The sequence below is a fragment of the Emydura macquarii genome, unplaced genomic scaffold, assembly GCF_026122565.2.
Source record: "Emydura macquarii macquarii isolate MOO-44397 ecotype Brisbane River unplaced genomic scaffold, CSIRO-AGI_Emac_v2 contig_1253, whole genome shotgun sequence".
In the NCBI taxonomy this organism is placed as follows: Eukaryota; Metazoa; Chordata; order Testudines; family Chelidae; genus Emydura; species Emydura macquarii.
In genome coordinates this window covers 49,286,053-49,307,425 of record NW_027131390.1, presented here as the reverse complement: position 1 = coordinate 49,307,425, position 21,373 = coordinate 49,286,053, and the positions used below count along the sequence as shown (strand labels likewise).

At 40.3% G+C, this 21,373-nt stretch overlaps 1 protein-coding gene across 10 annotated transcripts in view; it reads right to left on the bottom strand.

The window, feature by feature from the left end:
- ERBB4 (erb-b2 receptor tyrosine kinase 4) overlaps positions 1-21,373 on the bottom strand; it is an 885,692-nt gene that overhangs the window by 260,136 nt on the left and 604,183 nt on the right. For all 10 annotated transcript variants that reach the window (XM_067548716.1, XM_067548717.1, XM_067548721.1 and 7 more), the window contains one exon: positions 13,188-13,322. In XM_067548716.1, coding sequence (XP_067404817.1) covers positions 13,188-13,322 — 135 coding nt within the window. The remainder of the gene's footprint in view (positions 1-13,187; positions 13,323-21,373) is intronic.

The window sequence follows — 21,373 nt, the reverse complement described above, 5'->3', positions numbered from 1 at the left end:
GACAACAGCAGATGGCAGGAAGTGACCCAGAGCGGTTACTCAGAGGGCACCTTTGGGGGGCCATACACTATTGATCCTCCTAAGGCCCTGGGTTGGACCTGATGGAGAAGACGGGTCCAGCTTCCCCTACCACTACCCACCTCACTATACCTCTGATTTAAAAAGGGCCAGGACTGCGAGGCTTGCCCACTGAGACGTGGCACTAGGTGTGCTAACCGCCAGGCACCTAGTCTCTATTACACAAGGCCAATACTAAACATTAAACCAATGGTTTGACTAGCCTTCAGACCTCATTCTGTAGCTGCAATAAACTACTGTATATCCGTGTCATCCTTTTACCACCAAACGCAGAACACCATGTTATTAAATTCCCAGTAAGAAGAAGAATGCTTCGTGCTTCCATAGCACTTTATTCCTACAGTGCCCCATACAACACTAACTAATGAATTCCAAAGGAATACCATAAAAATGTCCAGTGTTGTGTGCTTGAACAAGCACCTATGTATCTGCATATCTGATTTTTTTTTTTATGGCTAATTGGACAAATTAAATGCATAGTGGCCAAACAATTTAGGTCCAAAGCTCGGATGATGAACAAACTATCACAAAACCTAACTTCAATAAAAATATTTCTATCTATAACGTTTCTATGTAATGTAAATGGATACTGTTTGTTTTTTTGAACCAGTAACACATTTCCCTCCATGATCTGCAGCCCAAAGTTTGTGGTAGCGCATAGGAACTTTGAAATGAAAATGATTTTAAACAATAATGAAACCATCCAGACTATTTTCATTTTTTTAAATTGAAGTGCAAAACGCTCAAAAACATAAATGGAAAAAATGTAATTATTTTTTTTTTAAATTCATCTTTAAAAATACAATGCAAAAATATTAAGAACTGGTTAATAGAGATCTCAAAAAGTGGTTATCAAGGGGCAATCATCATCACTTTTAATGGGGTTCATGAGGCATAAGCTTTAGGACCAACACTTCAATACTTTTAGCAATGATCCTCCCACAGGACAGAGATGACTTCATCTGTACCAAGTGCAGGCTGGTTTCCTTATTGGAAGAGAAGGTTAAAGGACTAGAGACCCAAATGTCAACCCTGCGGTGCATTACAGAAAACAATGTCTTTCTCCATCAGGCACAGGCAGAGCGTAGGAAGATTCAGAGAAGGCTGGGCAGGTGAAAATGAAGAACGGGGAAGAAAATTGGCAGCATGTGACCTCCCGAAGAAAGAGAACCCATGTGCCCACCATGCAGATAGAAGTAAGGAATCGTTTTCATCCTCTCTGCACAAGTACTATGGCAGAGAATGATTTGGAGGACCCTTCAGAGGGAATGGATCATCAGGAGACCCGTTTGATCAGAAGGCAAGGGATGCATTCTCCTAGGGATGAGGGTTTCACGACCACCATTCCAAAGAGGAAGAGAAGGGTGATGGTGGTCGGGGACTCCCTCCTAAGGGGGACGGAGTCATCCATCTGCCGTCCGGACCGGGAAACTAGAGAAGTGTGCTACTTGCCTGGAGCTAGGATTAGGGTTGTGACGGAGAGACTGCCAAAACTTATCAAGTCCTCAGACCGCTACCCCTTCCTGCTCCTCCATGTGGGCACCAATGACACTGCCAAGAATGATCTTGAGTGGATCACTGCGGACTATGTGGCTCTGGGAAAAGAGATTAAGGAGTTTGAAGCGCAAGTGGTGTTCTCGTCCATCCTCCCTGTTCAGGGAAAAGGCCCAGGTAGGGACAGTCGCATTGGGGAAGTGAATGCGTGGTTACGCAGGTGGTGTCGAAGGGTGGGCTTTGGATTTTTCGATCATGGAATGCTGTTCCAGGAAGAAGGATTACTAGGAAGGGACGGGATTCATCTAACGAAGACAGGGAAGAGTATCTTCGCAGACAGGCTGTCTAACCTAGTGAGGAGGGCTTTAAAACTAGTTTCGACGGGGGACGGGGACCTAAGCCCGAAGGTTAGTGGGGAAGAGGGACACCACAAGGAAGCAGAAGAATGAGGGTGCAGCAGGGGAGGCCTCCCGATTCATACTTTGAAAGTAGGCCACTCGGCTACTTATCTCAAGTGCCTGTACACAAATGCAAGAAGCCTGGGAAACAAGCAGGAAGAACTGGAAGTCCTGGCACAGTCAAGAAACTACGACATGATTGGAATAACTGAGACTTGGTGGAATAACTCTCACAATTGGAGCACTGTCATGGATGGGTATAAACTGTTCAGGAAGGACAGGCAGGGGCGAAAGGGGGAGGAGTTGCACTGTATGTAAGAGAGCACTATGACTGCTCTGAGCTCCAGTATGAAACTGGAGATAAGTCAGTTGAGTGTCTCTGGGTTAAGCTTAGAAGCAAGAAGAATAAGAGTGATGTCCTGGTGGGTGTCTGTTACAGACCACCAGACCAGGAGGATGAGGTGGATGAGGCTTTCTTTACTCAACTAGGGAAAGTTTCCAGTTCACAGGGCCTGATTCTCATGGGAGACTTCAATCACCCTGACATCTGCTGGAAGAGCAATACAGCAGAGCACAAACAATCCAGGAAGTTTTTGGAGAGTGATGCAGACAATTTCCTGGTGCAAGTGCTGGTGCAACCAACTAGGGGCCGTGCTTTTCTTGACCTGCTGCTCACAAACAGGGAAGATTTGGTAGGGGAAGTAGAAGTGGGTGGCAACGTAGGCAGCAGTGACCATGAGATGGTCAAGTTCAGGATCCTGACGAAAGGAAGGAAGGAGAGCAGCAGGATACGGACCATGGACTTCAGAAAAGCGGACTTTGACTCCCTCAGGGAACTGATGGGCAGGATTCCCTGGGAGGCTAATATGAGGGGGAAAGGAACCCAAGAGAGCTGGCTGTTTTTTAAAGAGACCTTATTGAGGGCACAGGAACAAACCATCCCGATGTGCAGAAAGAATAGCAAATATGGTAGGCGTCCAGCTTGGCTTAACAAAGATGTCCTTGGCGAACTTAAACACAAAAAAGAAGCTTACAAGAAGTGGAAGCTTGGTCAGATGACTAGGGAGGATTATATAAACACTACTCGAACGTGCAGGAATGAAATCAGGAAGGCCAAAGCGCAATTGGAGTTGCAGCTAGCAAGGGACGTGAAGGGGAACAAGAAGGGTTTCTACAGGCATGTTGCCAACAAGAGGAAGATTAGAGAAAGTGTGGGCCCCTTAGAGAATGAGGGGGCGACCTAGTGACGGAGGATGTGGAGAAAGCTGAGGTACTCAATGCCTTTTTTGCCTCTGTCTTCACAGACAAGATCAGCTCTCAGACTGCTGCACTGGGTGGCACAGAATGGGAAGGAGGCGAACATCCCGCAGTGCTGAAGGAACGGGTCCAAGACTATTTAGAAGGATTGGACATTCACAAGTCCATGGGGCCGGATGCAATGCACCCAAGGGTGCTGAGGGAGTTGGCTGAGGGGATTTCAGAGCCATTGGCTATTATCTTTGAAAGCTCGTGGGAACAGGGGGAGGTCCCTGAGGACTGGAAAAAAGCAAATATAGTGCCCATCTTCAAAAAAGGGAGGAAAGAGGATCCAGGGAACTACAGACCGGTCAGCCTCACCTCAATCCCTGGAAAAATCATGGAGCAGGTCCTTAAGGAATCCATTTTAAGGCACTTGGAAGAGAGGAAGGTGATCAGGAACAGTCAACATGGATTCACCAAGGGAAAGTCATGCCTGACCAACCTGATTGCTTTCTATGATGAGGTGACTGGCTCTGTGGATGTAGGGAAGGCGGTGGATGTGATATACCTTGACTTTAGCAAAGCTTTTGATACTGTCTCATACAGTATTCTTATCAGCAAGTTAAAGAAGTATGGGTTGGATGAATGGACTATAAAATGGATAGAGAACTGGCTAGAGCATAGGGCTCAACGAGTAGTGATCAATGGCTCCATGTCTAGCTGGCAACCGGTCACAAGCGGAGTGCCCCAGGGGTCGGTCCTGGGGCCGGTTTTGTTCAACATCTTTATTAATGATCTGGAGGATGGGGTAGATTGCACCCTCAGCAAGTTTGCGGACGACACTAAGCTGGGGGGAGTGGTAGATACCCTGCAAGGTAGGGATAGGATACAGAGTGACCTAAACAAACTGGAGGATTGGGCCAAAAGAAATCTAATGAGGTTCAACAAGGACAAGTGCAGAGTCCTCCACTTAGGAAGGAAGAATCCCATTCACAGCTATAGACTGGGGACCGACGAGCTCGGCAGCAGCTCTGCAGAAAAGGACCAGGGGGTAACGGTGAATAAAAAGCTGGATATGAGTCAGCAGTGTGCCCTGGTTGTCAAGAAGGCTAATGGCATATTGGGCTGCATTAGGAGGGGCATTGCCAGCAGGTCACGGGAAGTGATTATTCCCCTCTATTCGGCATTGGTGAGGTCGCATTTAGAATATTGTGTCCAGTTTTGGGCCCCCCACTACAAAAAGGATGTGGACAAGTTGGAGAGAGTCCAGCGGAGGGCAACCAAAATGATTAGGGGGCTGGAGCACAGGACTTATGAGGAGAGGCTGAGGGAACTGGGCTTGTTTAGTCTGCAAAAGAGAAGAATGAGGGGGGATTTGATAGCGGCCTTTAACTACCTGAAAGGGGGTTCCAGGGAAGAGGGGGCTAGGCTGTTCTCGGTGGTGGCAGAGGTCTAGGTTGGACATTAGGAAAAAGTTTTTTACTAAGAGGGTGGTGAAGCACTGGAATGGGTTACCTAGGGAGGTGGTGGAATCTCCATCCTTAGAGGTTTTTAAGCTGAGGCTTGACAAAGCCCTGGTTGGGATGATATAGCTGAGGTTAGTCCTGCTTTGAGCAGGGGGTTGGACTAGATGACCTCCTGAGGTCCCTTCCAACTCTAATATTCTATGATTCTATGATTCTATGATCTGGAAGTAAATATAAAATGTGCAGATAACAGAAAGGCTGGTGGAGTGGTAAATAAGGATGAAGACAGGGCAGTCTTACAAAGTGATTTGCATCACTTGGTAACCTGGGCTCATTCACACAAAATGCATTGTCATATAGCCCAATGAACGGTCATATATCTAGGTACAAAGAATGCAGGCCAAACTTATAGAATGGGGGAACTGTACTGTGGAAAATAGTAACTCTGGAAAGGATTTAGGGGTCACAGCAGACAAACCACTGAATGTGAGCTCATAGCATAATGCTGTGGCGAAAAGGGATAATGCAATCATTGGAGATATAAAGAGTGAAGTATAAACAGGAGTCGGGAGGTGATTTTACCTCAGTATACAGCATTGGTGAGACCAATATTAGAATACTGCGTATAGTTCTGGTGACCATATTTTAAAATAGATGTTGAAACACTGAAGAGGGTGCAAAGAACAGCCACAAATGTTATTCAAGGGCTGGTTAAAATGCCATACACAGAGTCTTATGGAACTCAGTCTGTTTAGCTTATCAAAAAGAAGATCAAGAGGTGACTTGATTACATTGTATAAGTACCTTCAGGGAAAGACAATACTGGGTACTGAAGGGCTTTTTAATCTTGTAGAAATAGGAACAACAAGGATCAATGACTGAAAGTTAAAGCCAGACCTATTTAAATTAGAAAGAAGGCAAAAAAATAAAAATAGTGAAGGTGATTATCCAAAGGAATAAACTACCAAGGGAGATGGTGGATTCTCCATCTCTTGGTGTCTTCAAATCAAAACCAGATGCCTTTCTAAAAGATGCTTTAGTCAAACACACGTTTTAGATTCAATACAGGGTTAACAGGATGAACTTTAATGGTATGTGATATAGAGGAATTCAGACTTCATGAGATAACAGTCCCTTCCAGCCTTTAAATCCACAAATCTCTGAATAATCTAAAATGGTATTATTAGAAAGCAGGAAGAATTTTTAATCTAATTTTTTCCCTTTAATGCGACATAGATCTATCAGATCAAAATACAAGAAGATAAGGAATAATCTTTTTTCTAATCTATAAAACAATGTACAAATATACTGCTTTAGCTCCATGTTGTTCCTTCTACTTTGTTACATGAAGTGCATTATCAGATGCTACTGTAGATAAGCATTGACAGAATAGCATAACATTATGTACAATAAACCACTGAAGATATAGTTACAGTCCATCAGCTTGAAAAACCTTTTGCCAAAATTTGATTATTTCACAACTAATTTGGGGCCTGATTTAAAGCCCACTGACTTCCACTGAAATTCTTTCATTGACTTCAATAAGATTTCAATCAAGCCCATGAACCTCAGGTCAAGACAGTACTTTAGCATCTGCTTCAGTAACTTCAGTTTAAGTTAAGCTCATGCTGAAGTGCTGTCCTGTATAGGGGAGTTTTCCTGAATAATTTATTATAACATTACAAGTTTTCAAAAAATATTAAAATTGAAAGTAATTTTAATCTTTCTAAAAAGCCAGTGACTCCATTATGAATATGCATCCAGATAGTTTCAGTATTTTAAATGGAGTATTGATTTACTTGAATTTGCCATTTGCTATGTACTATTATATTAATCAAATACTTTGGACCCTTCAGGCTTTCCTTAAACATATTCAAAATCTCAGAGCAAAGCTCTGTCCACTCTAAATTTCTAAGTTTAACCTAGTTTTGTGTCAAATCCTGCAAAATTACTTACTTTGCATAATGTATATGGAGCTAGGGCTCCCTGGGGCTAGGAAAGACATATGCAAATTTATAGGCAAAACGATAACAAAATGCATAGATTGCTGCAGCACAAAAATGACATGAAGACATTGTACAATATCATTCAACAGTTGTCAGGCAGAAAAACAAATCCAGCTGACCAGCTCAAGACAATGAGTGTAATTTAACAATGAAGACAACAGAACAATTAAACACATATAGGCAGTACTTTAATTAACTACTGAGTAGTGAGACAGTGGTCAACCCCCCATATATTCAGGAAAGAAAAGATCTGGACATCGAACTGGAACCTATCACCAGAGTAGAAGTAGAGAGAGCGGTTAGCTGTTAAAAATTTGGAAAGACACCAGTTCTGGATAATATTGCAACAGCAATTCTTAAGTCAGACTTGAAGAACGCAGTAGAAATTTTGATAATCATCTTACAAAAGACATGTGAAGAAGAAAAAATAAAAACAAGTGGAAAAATAGGAATATAGCGAAGCTGCCAAAGAAAGGAGATCTCAGTCAGTATAAAAGTTGTAGGGGTATTCAATTGCTGTCCGTGCCAAGTAAGGTATTTATATGTATTATTTTAGACAGAATAAAGAAAGTGGCAGATTCAAGGTTATGACAAGAACAGGCAGGGTTTATAAAGGACAAAACATACATAGATCAAATAGCAACCCTATGTATCATCACAGACTGGTCAAACGAATAGCAGTCACCTCTGTAGATGAATTTTACAGATTTCAAAAAAGCCTTTGATACAGTGGATAGAAGAGTTTTATGGAAATTGCTGCACCATGGTGGAATCACTCAGAAATTAGTTAACATAATTCAGAGGTTCAATGAAAATATGACATGTCAAGTACTACATAACAGAGAACTGACTAAACCATTTGAGGTTACTACAGGTATAAGACAATGAGGTGTTATATCACCGATAATCTTTTTACTGGTAGCAGATTGGGTAATGAGCAAGACCATAGAACAACCAAGGGGCATACCGTGAACTTTCACACAGGTCAGAGGACCTTGATTTTGCAGATGACATCAAATTTGCTATCCCATATTCAGAGACATGCTTGCCAAAACAAATTCGATCTCCAGGCCTATGCTCAATTAGCAGGATTGAAAATCAACAGAGAGAAAACTAAAACCATGAGAGTCAACACAAAACAAGAAACACCAATAACACTTTCTGGGACTGACATGGAAGAAGTCTGATATTTTACGTCTCGGGAGCCTTGTAAGTTCAATAAGTACAACAGGTGGAACAAACTAAGGGCAGGTCTACATTTAAAACACTGTTGCAGATCAGTTGCACTGATGCAGATTCACTGCTGTAGCTCTTCAGTGAAGACGCTACTATGATGATGGGAGAGCTGCTGGATCCCTCCAAGGCAAGAAGAGATGCGGTGTGCCAAGGATAACATGCAAACACACAACAGAAGCAGAACTGAAAGCTGTCGGAACAACATGGGCAGAAACTAGGGCAGCAGCAGAGGACCAGCAAAGATGGAAGTTAGTGGTGAAGGGCTTTCTGTTCCACATGGAATAGAGAGACATGAAAGAGAGAAAAAAGGGAGGCCTTTCCTGGTATAGTTCTAGCTAACAACCCAACCCAGCAGATCATTAAGCATATTTAAATACCTGTACCACACAGCGGCCTGATTTTCAGAAGAGCTGAGCTCTCACTGAAATCATTGAGAATTCTGGGTATTCAACATTTCAGAAAAATCAGGCCACTGATTCAGGTGTCTAATCATTCACTCCCTGATTTTGTCGTCATCAGGGCATGAACCTATGACCTCTAGTGCTAAAGGATAGGCCTCTACCCTTTGAATTCAAGAGCTAAATCCATTATCGAGATGCAATAACACCCTAATGTCCTCTTATGTCTTGCAGCCACAAGAGGAAGACAAAGGTATACTTGGCCAATGCTTTACACAGGGATTTAGGGGTGAGATCTTCAGAAGTGCTTAAATGAATTTAGGAACATAGGTTCCAGTGGCATTCAATATGATTTGTGCTCCTATGTCAGTTAGGCACATTTGAAAAATCTCATCCTTTAGGCGCTCAGGTTTGAAAAAATGTTGGCATAGGGTTAGCTAAAATTGAAGAATATGTTTTAAATAATCATAATTTTATAAAGTTTCAGATAAAAATATATTGTGAAGGAAAAAAATAATGAAAATGGTAAATTTTTGGTAAAAACTATTATTTTAGTGTAAAAGTCAGAATGCAGGACAAGGATATACATCCTTAGACCCAGAGCAGTGAAGACGGCTTGGTCCACTCTTGCAGTATTCGTTTTTTACATTTCAGTGATGCATAGTGAGTGTCCTGCTGGCAGCTACCATTCTTCTTAAGAACAGTACCAACCATGTAATTAAAAAGCTTCAAATAAGACTTTTTCTCCAAGCATTTGGTCAGAACATGATGCTGTTTGTAGAATGCATTTAAGAAATAAAAGCAGCAGCTGCACTTAGTATTTATTTATAGCAGACTGGTTAAACTAGTTTGGTCTTTTCAGGCAGCTTCTTAGCACTGATATAATTATGAGTGTCATTGCCCAGGCTGCAGGGAAGAAACTCAGAAGAGGGTAATTCCTAGAATCCATGGGACAAATTCAGCTTTGTCATAATACAATGGAAATTGGGAGTCATGGCAGTGGAGCAGCTACAGTGAGTGAAACAAATGACGCAGCTTGGCAGTGGTATCACTTCAGAGCATTTTAATTTCACTCAGCTCTCTCCCTTAATCTTACTCCAGTGAGTGTGCGTTGGAGCAGCAGGGGAGGATTCCAAGTGAAATGATCCCCTGTAGAGGTACGATTGTGCTGGTCCACTCAGCCGGGGTGGAGAGCAGCACTGGGAGTCAGGAATGAGAAAGTCGGATGGGGAACGTGGACTGTGGCTGTGCTCTGTACGTGTGCATGTGGATGCAGGGTCAGGCCAGGAGATTATAAATGAGTTACCCTGTCTGAGTTCCATCTGTTCAGCTCAGTGAGAATTTAGGTAGATTCAGGAACTTGGGAGCAGTAGGTGGGGTGGCCAAAGCCCATAATTGTGAGATCCTTGTCTCAAGCTGGACCCATGGCTGATGAGGACCAGTGGGGAGGTTTCGTGTTCGATGAGACTTGATAACACCTCACTGTCGGCAGACAGGACGCTACCAGCCCTTAAATATGCAGAGACCTGGCCAAACACTTGGCACGCAGAGCCTTGCTAATTATCACCTACAGTCTAGTACGCCCTCTCTGAAGAAGAGTACTGAGAAGGTCGCGTAGGAGTAACCACTCAAATTATATTACTGCAGCTGCCTTCCATTCCTCCCGTCTAGTTTTAGATATCAGCACAGCACACTATATAGACAATGCTGCTCTCAATAGCTGACGATTTCATGACAATGGAGACAGATAACACGTCCACACAGACTTTGCCTCTAACAACAGCCTCTGCTATATCAGCATTGACGATGAGGCTTTGTTGTCATGCCTGTGGGATCCTGCAGGAGTAAATGAGTAATGGCTCAAAGGAGTAAAAGAGTAAAGAGTAAATGGCTGCCCTGTGTGCTTTTTCCTCACTCTGTAACAGATAGTTTAGGTTAGTAAAGGGAACCACCCCTTCCTTCCCAGGTGCTGTAACATGTAGAGTCCCATAGGTTTCTATCTGGGTCACCTCTTCTACTTAACATGTTTCCAGAGCTCCCAATTAACTTAATTTACAAACTTCCTATATGCACTTAGCAAAGGTTTGTGTCATTTCCAACATTCTAAGGCACCTGAAGTTTCAGACAAATTCACATAAAACAGTATAACAATTTGGTATCCATAAACATATCATCAAAATACATCCACAGAATCTATGTTTTAAAAAAATAAAATAAAAGGGAATTAAGTCTTTCCTTCATACTCAGCATACATTTGATTGGGATAGCGCACCTCAGGTTGGTCTGGCTGGGGTCCATGTTACTCAGTGCATAAGAGTGACATCGGAGCTAAAGGTGAGGCGCAGATGCCTTATCTTGTGCACTTTTGTACAGACTTCCATTCTGAAGGTTGTAATTCAATGTTAAACTCATTTTACCAAATCCTTTCAGTATCAGCACAAACAACTTGTCTTAAGTCTTTTGTAAAGCACCAAGGTAACATTCACTTTCCCCTAACTCTTGACAGATGGTAATGAGGTTCCCAATTTTTTTGAGTGATATAATTTGAAGGCTTTTTTGTATACAACTACTTAACTGAAGGTATTTTAAAATGGTGACACTTGCATGTGGAACCTGAACAGTATTTCAACAAGTTTTAAGAAGCTGTCATTTTCTCTGCCTACCCAAGCCTCAGTACATTTTGTCTCATTTTAGCCATTTGTATAATATAGTAGGGGGTTTAATTTTCTATCTTTGTACAATGTTGTAGATAGAAGTGGCTTAGTTTTCCAAGATATATCAGATATTTATATTAATCCTGTGTATTTATTTGGATAGAATCTGTATTTGTTGTACATGAAATTTTATGTTTTTGAAAAATACAAGAAACTCTACATGGGCCAGAAATGGAGAAAAATTTGTTCTTACATGGACGTATTTAAGAAGCTGTGATATAACATGTCTCATGCATTTCATTACTAAAACAACATTGTTTGGATTACATTTGTAACTAACATACATTCATTCTATGGTTGTGTTCTCCCTTTCCTGTGTTAAAATGTCAAAAGTAAAGAAAACAGAAGTTAAATACATGAAGCAATAGACCTGTATATTTTCATTCTTTTGTCCTGAGGTTAGTAATAACGATTGGTTCATTAATTTAGGATGAGATTTCCATAAGAGCTTGGCATTGGCTTAACTGACGTCAATAGTAAAAGTCTCATTAACGTCAGTGGGAGTGCTGAAAAAGGTAGAAATGCAGAACAAAACTGCACCCTGGGTAAGGGCCGTAGGATTTGTGCCCATATTCATAAAAGTCTCATTCATTGCATTGTTGTTGGGTTTTTCGTTTTGTTTTTTTGCATTTGCCTTGAAAAAATCAAAAAAAGAAAACATTAAAATCATAACACAAGATAAATTCTGCCACTTGCTGCAGTGGGTCACCCTTAAGAGGTTCTTTCTATTTCAAAAGGTTATACTGATTTGATTCCTTATACTTAAAATGGGGAAGATCAGTGGGGAATTCTATAACAAAATGGAATGAACTTCTTAAGTGCCACTACTGTAGCTATATAAATCAGAGACAAATAAAAGTACCTACTGGAAGGCAGAAGCTGTTGATCAGCTCCTCAGTCTGAAGATGCAGGAACAATGAAATCTGACAGACTCCTGGAGGAAATGAACGCTCACAACTGACTATGAGACTTGATCCCTGTGTTTCAAGCAGTTGCATTCTTTTTTTTTTTTTTCCCCAGTTGGGAGAGAAGATAGACAGGGGAAGGCCATCTCACGGTCAGCACTATATAAGCTATTACATTGAAAAGAACAAGTACATATGTTCAAATGGATTCTTCTTTATGAACATGGGCACAAATCCTATGGCCCTTACCCAGGGTGCAGTTTTGTTCTGCATTTCTACCTTTAAGTCACCTTTGCTCCCATCCAGTTGGGAACTGCTGCAGAGGTTGATGAGTCTTATGTATCAGCATAACTTAGATAGCCTGGGAGACCGCCTAAGATACAGTAGCCCATCCCTATGCACAGAATGCCTGCAGCAATACATGTGCTCCAGCCTGACCCTCAGACCTTCAGCAAATGCTGATACTGCCAGGTCTCCTGCATTTTCATCCAGAGGTCCCAGACTCTCACCCTGCAGATGACAGCCTACCCAGGGCATACTCCATTATGAAGGTAATTTACCCCATTAGGTAGCATTTGCACCCTAGACGTACTGTTCCATGACCACCTCTGTACATTAGGTTTCATATAATTTCTATACCTTGGGGGAATAATAGTTGTATTGAGAAATATGTTCCTTTTTCATACCAAAATATTATTGATTAATGATTCCTCAGTGGTGGAGGAATATATCAACTGGTTAGTACAATTCTATATATGCTCAAAGTCTGGGAGAGAGGGAAACATTGTGTTTAAAAACACTTGGTTACACTGTATCTCCCCCCTCCCCCCCCATGTGCCCTTTTTATTGCTAAGGTTATACAAGAAACCCGTTCATTTCTCATCTAAAGTAATAATAACCCTGTGTTTGTAACATAATTACTACAGCAACTAATGATGTCACAAACAGAGGATTGTGACTTAAGGAAGAGAATGAGCAGGAAAGAAATCCTAACAATACAGATCCTGACATCATACCAGCATATCCAGTAATAAATGGGAAAGAAAAAATACAGAAAATACACATGTAAGAAGGATCAGTTCTAGACAAAATGTTTTTCAGCAGGAGTCAATGAATTTTTAAAGAACGCATAGTAAGGAGGGAGAATTTGCAAATACAGTCTTCTAAAGCAGGATCCATGGAACACATGGAATTGTATTCATATTATGTTATGATGTGCTGACTACAAGGTTGGAAATAAAACTAATACTTACATCCTGAGCTGCCATTTGTTGGAACCAACGTGAAATTGGAAGGCCGTGGGTTACGCACAATATCCTGCCAATGAATGGTGTCGGCGTAGCAAAGAAACTTGTTCTGGCCAACGTATACCCCTCCATTCAGTATTTCTGTGTCAAAGAAGAAGAAAAACTCTTCAGCATTGAGATGTACAAGTGATTAAATTTACCACAGCTTCTTAGGGCGTGGAAGGGACATTGAGTTTAAATGTGAATGTTATGGCTAAAATCCCATGTAACACTAAAAATTGAAGGGCAAGTAGCTAGCAGAATGTGAAAACTGAAACCATCTATTTACACACACAAGAGTCCTGATGAAGATAGCCACAGATTACAGTGCAAGCTTTTCACACCAGTCAGACAAAGGGATTCGATAGACTCCAGATGAGTTAGAGGGAATGCCAGCTGTCCTAGTCTAATCAGGAATTTACTCCTTATTTATTGAGTGGGGAGAGAAAATGTCCAATATTTTGTTGAATAAGATAATGAAATGGTATGCTCGTCTATTCTGAATCAGACACACAAAATTCCATGCTGTAAATGCAATTAATAGCATATTAACTATATGGTTTTACAGACAGTAGGAAGATAGAAATTCTCTCATTTAGGATTGGTTGAATTTGGTGCAAGTGTCATGATCACTGAAAAGCATTTTCTATAATTACGCTGCCATACAGAAAGGTTATTTTCGTTCTATTCTCTACTGATAAGAGTTGGTTCTATGCACAACTTGCAAACTATTAGGTTAAATCCTCTAGAGTCTTCCATGATAAAGATCACATTCTCTCATGCACCTGAAATACAATAGTGGAGAAAAGTTGTGTGTTTGTGTACCGCACTTTGGTCTTATGGGCCAGGTTCTGGACCCCAGACATAGCTCCTTTGTTTTTAATCAGGCAGCTGAGAATTCTCCTGACCTATACCACTACCACCCTTGCAACTCTTAGCACAGCGGGTGTACACAGGGGAGTGGACATAGAGTATTAGGATTGGGCCATATGTTATCACGGGAGTAACAAACAGATTCTTTCCAATAATCTGAGGCTTTTCAGTGCATGTCTTCTCAACAATATATTTAATTCCTGATTATCAGCAATTAATTATTTTCCATCTACACTGTTTTATGACGGAAAACTGGGTTTTTTGACTAAAGGGTTTTGGTTTTTTTTGTGAAAAGTGCTTGCTTCAATGTCTCATTAAACCCACCCCCCCAAAACCAGAAATATTTCAATTTGGGAATTGCAGTTCAGTTGCCTCTTCTCCCCATTCTCTCTATGGGCTTTGCTCCCCAAGAGGACATCATCTCCTATGATGCACCATAACCAGGGACTCCCATGACACATTGCCAACTCTCACTAAGAGGGGAGGCCATGGTGCACCGTGAGAATTGTAGTCTTACCAGGGAGCCTGGCCTAAAGAAGAGACCAGAAGCATGAGGCACCTGGGATACAGCTTCCATAAGGCATGGTGACAGCATTTGCAACCAAAATATTTCAGTTTCTAGACAAAACATTTTGGTTTTTGAATTTCCGGTGAAAAAAATAGAAATTTTCCATGGAGAATTTAGATGAAAAAAATTTTCCCCCCCACTTCTGTCAAATTTTTCCATGAAAAAAGCTCAGTAAACACCATTAATTATATTCCCCCAAAATATTTTGCATTCCCTTGATGGAAGTCTCTTCTCTAGGAGAGTGGTCATTAGAAAAAGTCACCTGTCAAGCTCCCAGAATTGTGTTTTATAATTGAAACTGGTTCAGTAAAAGATTCTGCATCTCCTGCTTGGTTCTTTTTCAGAACAAGACAATAAGACTTTTATCCAAAATACACAGAAGATCCATTATGGAAAAGTGGAGAAGTGATATTTGGTGCTGTGCCTCCAAGTAGTACAGCACAGAACTCACAGTACAAGCCAAGAAAGGGCTCAGATGGCCTTAAAACATCTTTGCATTATCCTAAATGGGCTGCTTTTGGGGCTGGGCAGTGAGAGGGTAAAGAAGTCCTTGGAGTAACAGACAACCGGGAGAAGCTGTCTTATTCGTGAAGATACCACGTATGCCAGGGCTTTTGATGGGGTCCAGAATCCTCCCCCACCTTAGAGTTCCTTTTGCTCCAGTCTTTTCACCTGTCATCAAGGGGCCGGAGTAGGAGTGAGCATCTCACCTTAGGGGCTTTAACACTGACAGTTGGCATGTTTCCTTGAGCATAAGAATTTTAATTTATAGCAATGAAAGCAAGAGGAAAACAGAGGTCCTTGACTAAGCAGACAATCAGGCAGAAAAAGGCAGACAAAACCACTGGACAGACTTTCCCTTCCCACCCCTTATGAAACATCTGAAATTCCTTTTTCCTGAACTCTTTCTGGAAGATTAGAATAGGAAATAGAATGAAAGCTCACTTACTGCATTTTATGCTCTTTAACTATACAGATAGGAGCTAATCCCTGTACAAGAAGCATTAGAAAGTGACGTTCACAATGAAGATGTACTTTAAGTATAACTTACTTTATATATAAATCTTTTTTACTTTTTGTCCCATGTGCTTCTAAAATAATTTTTGCAAATTTGGAAAGTTTCTAGTATTCAATCATTATGTAATTTCTGTGGTAATGCTTATATTGTTGTTTTTTGTTTTTTTTTTAAGCATTCCTTATTTCCCTATCTCCTTAAAGATCTGATTGCTCAAATCTCAATAGAGCAAGCTATGCTACTCTAGGTAGAAGCAGCCACAGGATTTCTTTTCAAAACAATCTCTTTTTACCTTCTAGAAATCCTGTTGGGTCCACTGTTTCCTTTCTTGTTTGAGCCTGACCCCAGTATTTTCAAAACACTGGACAAACTTTTAGCAACGTGACTCTCTTAAAGTTAAAGAGCTGTGAAGGTAAAACCCCATGAGCCATTCAGTGTCACAGATGCAAGTCCTAGCAAAGAAAATGTGAAGGTTACTTTCTAATGGCATCTTAGAATGATATTAAGGGGTGCTATTGCTGCCAGGAATGTCATCCTTCTTAAGGAGACATTAAAAGTAAATCTTGACTACTCTGATGATGATTAAGGTTATTTGTAGTCTACAGATCCAGAGCAAATCTTTAAAAACTTCTCAAGGGAATATTAACATCTACAAACAATAAGGAATAAGGACACTGTATTTTTCACTAAGAATATTAGGATTTTCATACTACAGCATATAAAGGAGACAGCTTCCTTAAAATAATGTATTAAATAAGGGATCATGTGCAAATGCCTTCTTCCATTACATTAATCAGTTACTGGTATTGACATTTATTTCTAGGAAACCTGTGGTTTAAAAGCTTGTCTTTCCCACTGAAAAAGGGCTTAAAATGGAGACAATAATAATTATTTTGCACAGAAATGAATCCAGATTAGAGGTATACTACTGATCTGTCTGTATGATATTCTTATGATCCCTGACATATCCCACACAGCATCTGTTAGCAATTCTGCCCCAAAAGAAAAGCAGGATTTAGAAGGACATTTGAAAACATGATTAGCAACCATTTTTCCTTTTTGTTCCATCAACACAGGATTAGCAAATCCACTCTGTCCCAAATCCTGATCCAAAAAAATTGTCAGACATACATTGAATTGAAGATCTATCTTCATCTCCTTCTAAACATTTACAAATGGGTTTTAAATAGTGTTGCTATCAATTGATATATCTTTACACCTGCCAAAGGCATAATTTACTTATATATGCACTCACTTGACAATGCTTATAAAAATTGTGTTAGTTTGCATGATGGGAAACTTCTGCATGTTCCGATACACTCAGTAGCACTGTACTATAAGTAGTTCCACTAGTTTCAATAGGGCTACTTGCAGAGTGGGACAGTTGTGAGTAAGAGTTTAAGAATCAGTTCCCTTTACTGTAACTACGATAAATCACAAGCTTTCACTAATGTTAACTCAAGGTAAACATGAAAAATTCTCTGACTATTTCAATAATAAGCATTGCATTATCTGCCCTGGCCTTTGTTAGAGCCCAATCCAGATACCCTTATTTCCCATTATATTGTCCCTCTGTCCAAGGATTATCTCACTGAAGTTAACCGGGTCACTCATGGAGTAAGGCACTAGTAAACTGGAGATAGGATCTCAGAATCTGGCCGTTACAGCTAAGAAAGCTAATGCAAGTTCGTAGGTTAAGTATTTTTCTACAAATACTTTTGCTCTCCCTCTTTCCCTTCTGTTGAATACAAACTCACTCCTCCTCCTCTTATTATCCCTCTTCAGTTTGCTCTCATCTTTCTCCTCTTGAGCCAGTTCCTCAGCTGGTGCAAATCAGCCCAACTCCATTGACTCCAGTGGAGCCACATTTGATTTACCTTGGCTTAGGCATCTGGCCCCAATATGATGTGCTTCTTGCTGCTCTCTTTTACCAGGAGCAATACTTGGAAAGATCAGGGTACGTTACGTAAATGAAGCACAAATATAATCAATATACAATAGAGTTACAGTATAACAACTCATCATCCTAAAGTCATCATCTAATTTTAATTTACAGCACTGAAAGAAAGACGTAATGTTAAAACAATAAACAAAAGGAATAAGGCAGAGATCACATATTCTGAAGACAAGTTGGCAGAGAAAGGTAGACACCAAGAGAGAGAGAGACAGACAGACTTTTTTTCTTCATACGAAACACCTAAAGTTTCTTTTTGCCGAACTCTTTCTGGGAGATTAGAATGGGAAATGGAATGACAACTCCCTTAGTGCATTTTATGCTCTTTAGCTGTGCAGATAGGAGCTAATCTCTGTACAAGAAGCACTGGAAAGAGATGTTCACAATGGGAATGTAATTTAAATATCACTTACTTAAATATAATCATTTTTAGCTTTTGTCCTGTCTGCTTTTAAAATCATTTTTGTAAATTTGGAAAGTTATTAGTGTCTAGTCATTGCATTCCTATCTCATATAGCAGGTACAACTCTGCCTGAAATACCCAGTTCTTTGGGTAAAAGTCAGCTCTACGCTTTCCATCAGGGGAGATTTACAAAGGGGGATAAAGGATTCTGGAGCACAAATTCTATTGGGTCCATTAGATGTTTTTGAAAATCTGCCCTCGGATTTGGCTCTAAGAACGAACACCCTCCAGCATAAAGGCTGCAAATAGGTTCTTAGAGCAGAAAACAGCTCCCGCCCCACATGCTATTGTCACTTGATTCTGAACTGAATGCAAAATCTTTATCATTACTAAAGCTACTCGGCTGCTACAAAAAATAAATAAAATCCTGTCACGCAAATATTTTCTTAAAATAAAGCCCCACGTTCAATTTGGTGTGACTCATGGGGTCATTGTATTCATTATTTGAAGAGCTGCCAGTTGTTTGAGAAAAATAAATATTTGTGAATCTCTAATATTTTAATTATTCATCCAGAATTTCAGACCAGAAATGAGCAATCCATAACATCTGCTATATAAAAAGTTTCAAGCAGTCAATAATGGAGCAGAACCTTTACCATGTGACTTAGATAAACTACCACACAACCGTAGTAACTCACAGCTAAAGCAAACAAGGGTTCACAGATTATACATAGGGCAAAAATGTCTCATTCTTACCAGGCAGAGAATATTTATAGAAAATTAACAGATGAGAACATCAGGGTTAGTTTATAACTTGTTTGCTAACTACATAAAGTGGGTAAATCCATCACATATTATTTTTAATAAACAGTTTGACCAGCTTTAATCTTTGCCATAGAATGGCAGTTGTGATGTTAGCAACCAGGATTATGACTTCATTGCAGAATAAGGCAGACATATGAAGGAAAAAACTCCTTAAAAGCACATATGAACAATATAATAGGGGAAAAAAAACAGTAGGGGAAGGAAAAGATAGGCTTTTGTTGCATCCCTTTCCCTATCTTTGTCTGCAAATTTTTTAGACTGCAAGATCTCTGGGGCAGTGACCTCTCTCCTTACACATGTATTAAAGCAACACCAGCAAGGCTCTTCTCCTTACAGTCACAAATTTCCTGTCTACAGCATAATCACTAATGTTCTACCTCTCCACATTTCCTGTGCAGATTAAGTTGAAAAGGTATTTTCAGATCCTGTAAGGTATCCTTAAGTGCAAGCCACTCTGACCATTTTCACTCCTATTTCAGTATGTGCCTTTCTGACAGCTGAATCTGTTTCTAAAGATTTTCTCCATTGGATCCACAACTGATATTGCTACTCCAGATTAAAAATCAAAGTTCTACTTTGGGATTTATCAAACCAGAGGGCAAGGCAGGGCAGGGCAGGACAAGAGAGAGAGAGAGATACTATGTTTCTGTTAGCATTTCATTTTTAAGGAAGGGTAAGTATTTAACAGGGCTCAAGGTTACATCCACTGTAATGAGACAGAAGACTGATTGCACATCTGAATTTCAGAAAGAAAACTGAAGGCCTCTTATACCTTGTAAGACTTTTCTCTGGAAACCAAACAAAAGCTCTGTTTTACAGTAAGTATATCATGCAAGATGTTTCCTACACGTACAAATTAGATATTCCAGACTGAGGCTGGCTGTCCTTAATTTTCAAGGTCAGTATCCATTACAGTTGTTACCACCTCTCTGGATGCTGACATTGCCACATCTCCCCCATTATCACCCACCAATCTGTTGTCATATACCGTATTATTCTTTATAACCCTGTCATATTGCATCTAGGAAGCTGAATACATCACCTCCAGAATGGCTTTGGCCTGGAAATTTCATGCCTGCTCCCAAAGTCTTCTGAGCTACTAGCACAGTGGATTGCTGATGACCCACTGGGAAAACACTTCAGGTCCATTATTAATAAGCTATGTCTTTAAAGGGTAATGAGAACCGGGTGCATTAGGAGAAAATAGCTCATCCATCATCAATCAAGATCTGAAGTTTTTGTACAGATGATTTAAGAAGAGTTGGACTGTGTAAAATTGAAATGTCACTTTTGTATTGGGGAAATGGGGGCAGTTTGATAATGAAAATGAGAGATTTAATCTTCTATATTTTGGCTCAATGACCATAGTCAAAAGCATATGGATGCAGATACTGTGTATCAACTAGAAACCCTGGACAGTCTTCGATCTCAATTATATAATTTCAAGTCAAGATTATCTGGGTCATTAGCTGGAAGCCAGTTCAAAGCTTGGTAATAATGGCAAAATATCCTTTATTGCTGTTCCACTGTGTTTAGTGACATGTGCCTACAGGCTTAGGGCCACACTTTCAAAGGGCACAGCAGTCAGCAGCTCCCAATGTAGCACCTATGGCCCAGATTTTCAAAATCATTCCGCATTCCACATGCAGTTTTAACTGAGAGCTGAGTCTTTTGAAAATCTGGACTCATTGATGGGTGCTGTGATCTTTTGAAAATTCTGGCCCCAAGTACACAGAATCAAACTAAATATTAAATGCATAGCACATACTTGCAACACCTGATATTGGTTTCAGTTTTGTATGGTTACAGTGCAGAGGGAAATCAGATTTTAATTGCTACACAGGCCAAACTTTCCTTTTCCTTTCAACCAGCATAATACTACTAAATTTAAACAAACCAAACACATTACTCCAGTCTTTAGCAATAAATGTGCTGGATTTCCATCTTCTGTATTTGCAGGGACCTGTAAATGAGTGTATAATTGAATGTTAGGTCAATGGACCTCATTCTCTGTTGAGCTTGTGCAGTTATTTACACCAGTGAAAAATGAGTGTAAAGCACTATCACTTTGATTTTGCATTAGTGTAAATGACTGTAGAAGTTTCATGGCAATGGAGAGTCAGGGCAAATGACTGAACATGGCAACAGAATCAGCTAAATGAAGCAAATAATGCAAAAAACAAACAGACAACAAAAAACTATCTATTATCATCATCTTGTTCTGAGCAACAGGACTTCTTTTAAGAGCTGATTAAAAGTAAAAGCCTCACACAGTTTCTCTTGTTACAATACATCTCATCCAAGGGGTTCATTCATGTTGCTAAACTTGCGTTATTGCGACTTACAGTAAATCAATGGACACTTATAGAATCATAGAAAATTAGAGTTGGAAGGGACCTCAGGAGGTCATCTAGTCCAACCTCCTGCTCAAAGCAGGACTAACCTCAGCTAAATCATCGCAGCCAGGGCTTTGTCAAGCTGGGCCTTAAAAACCTCTAAGGATGGAGATTCCACC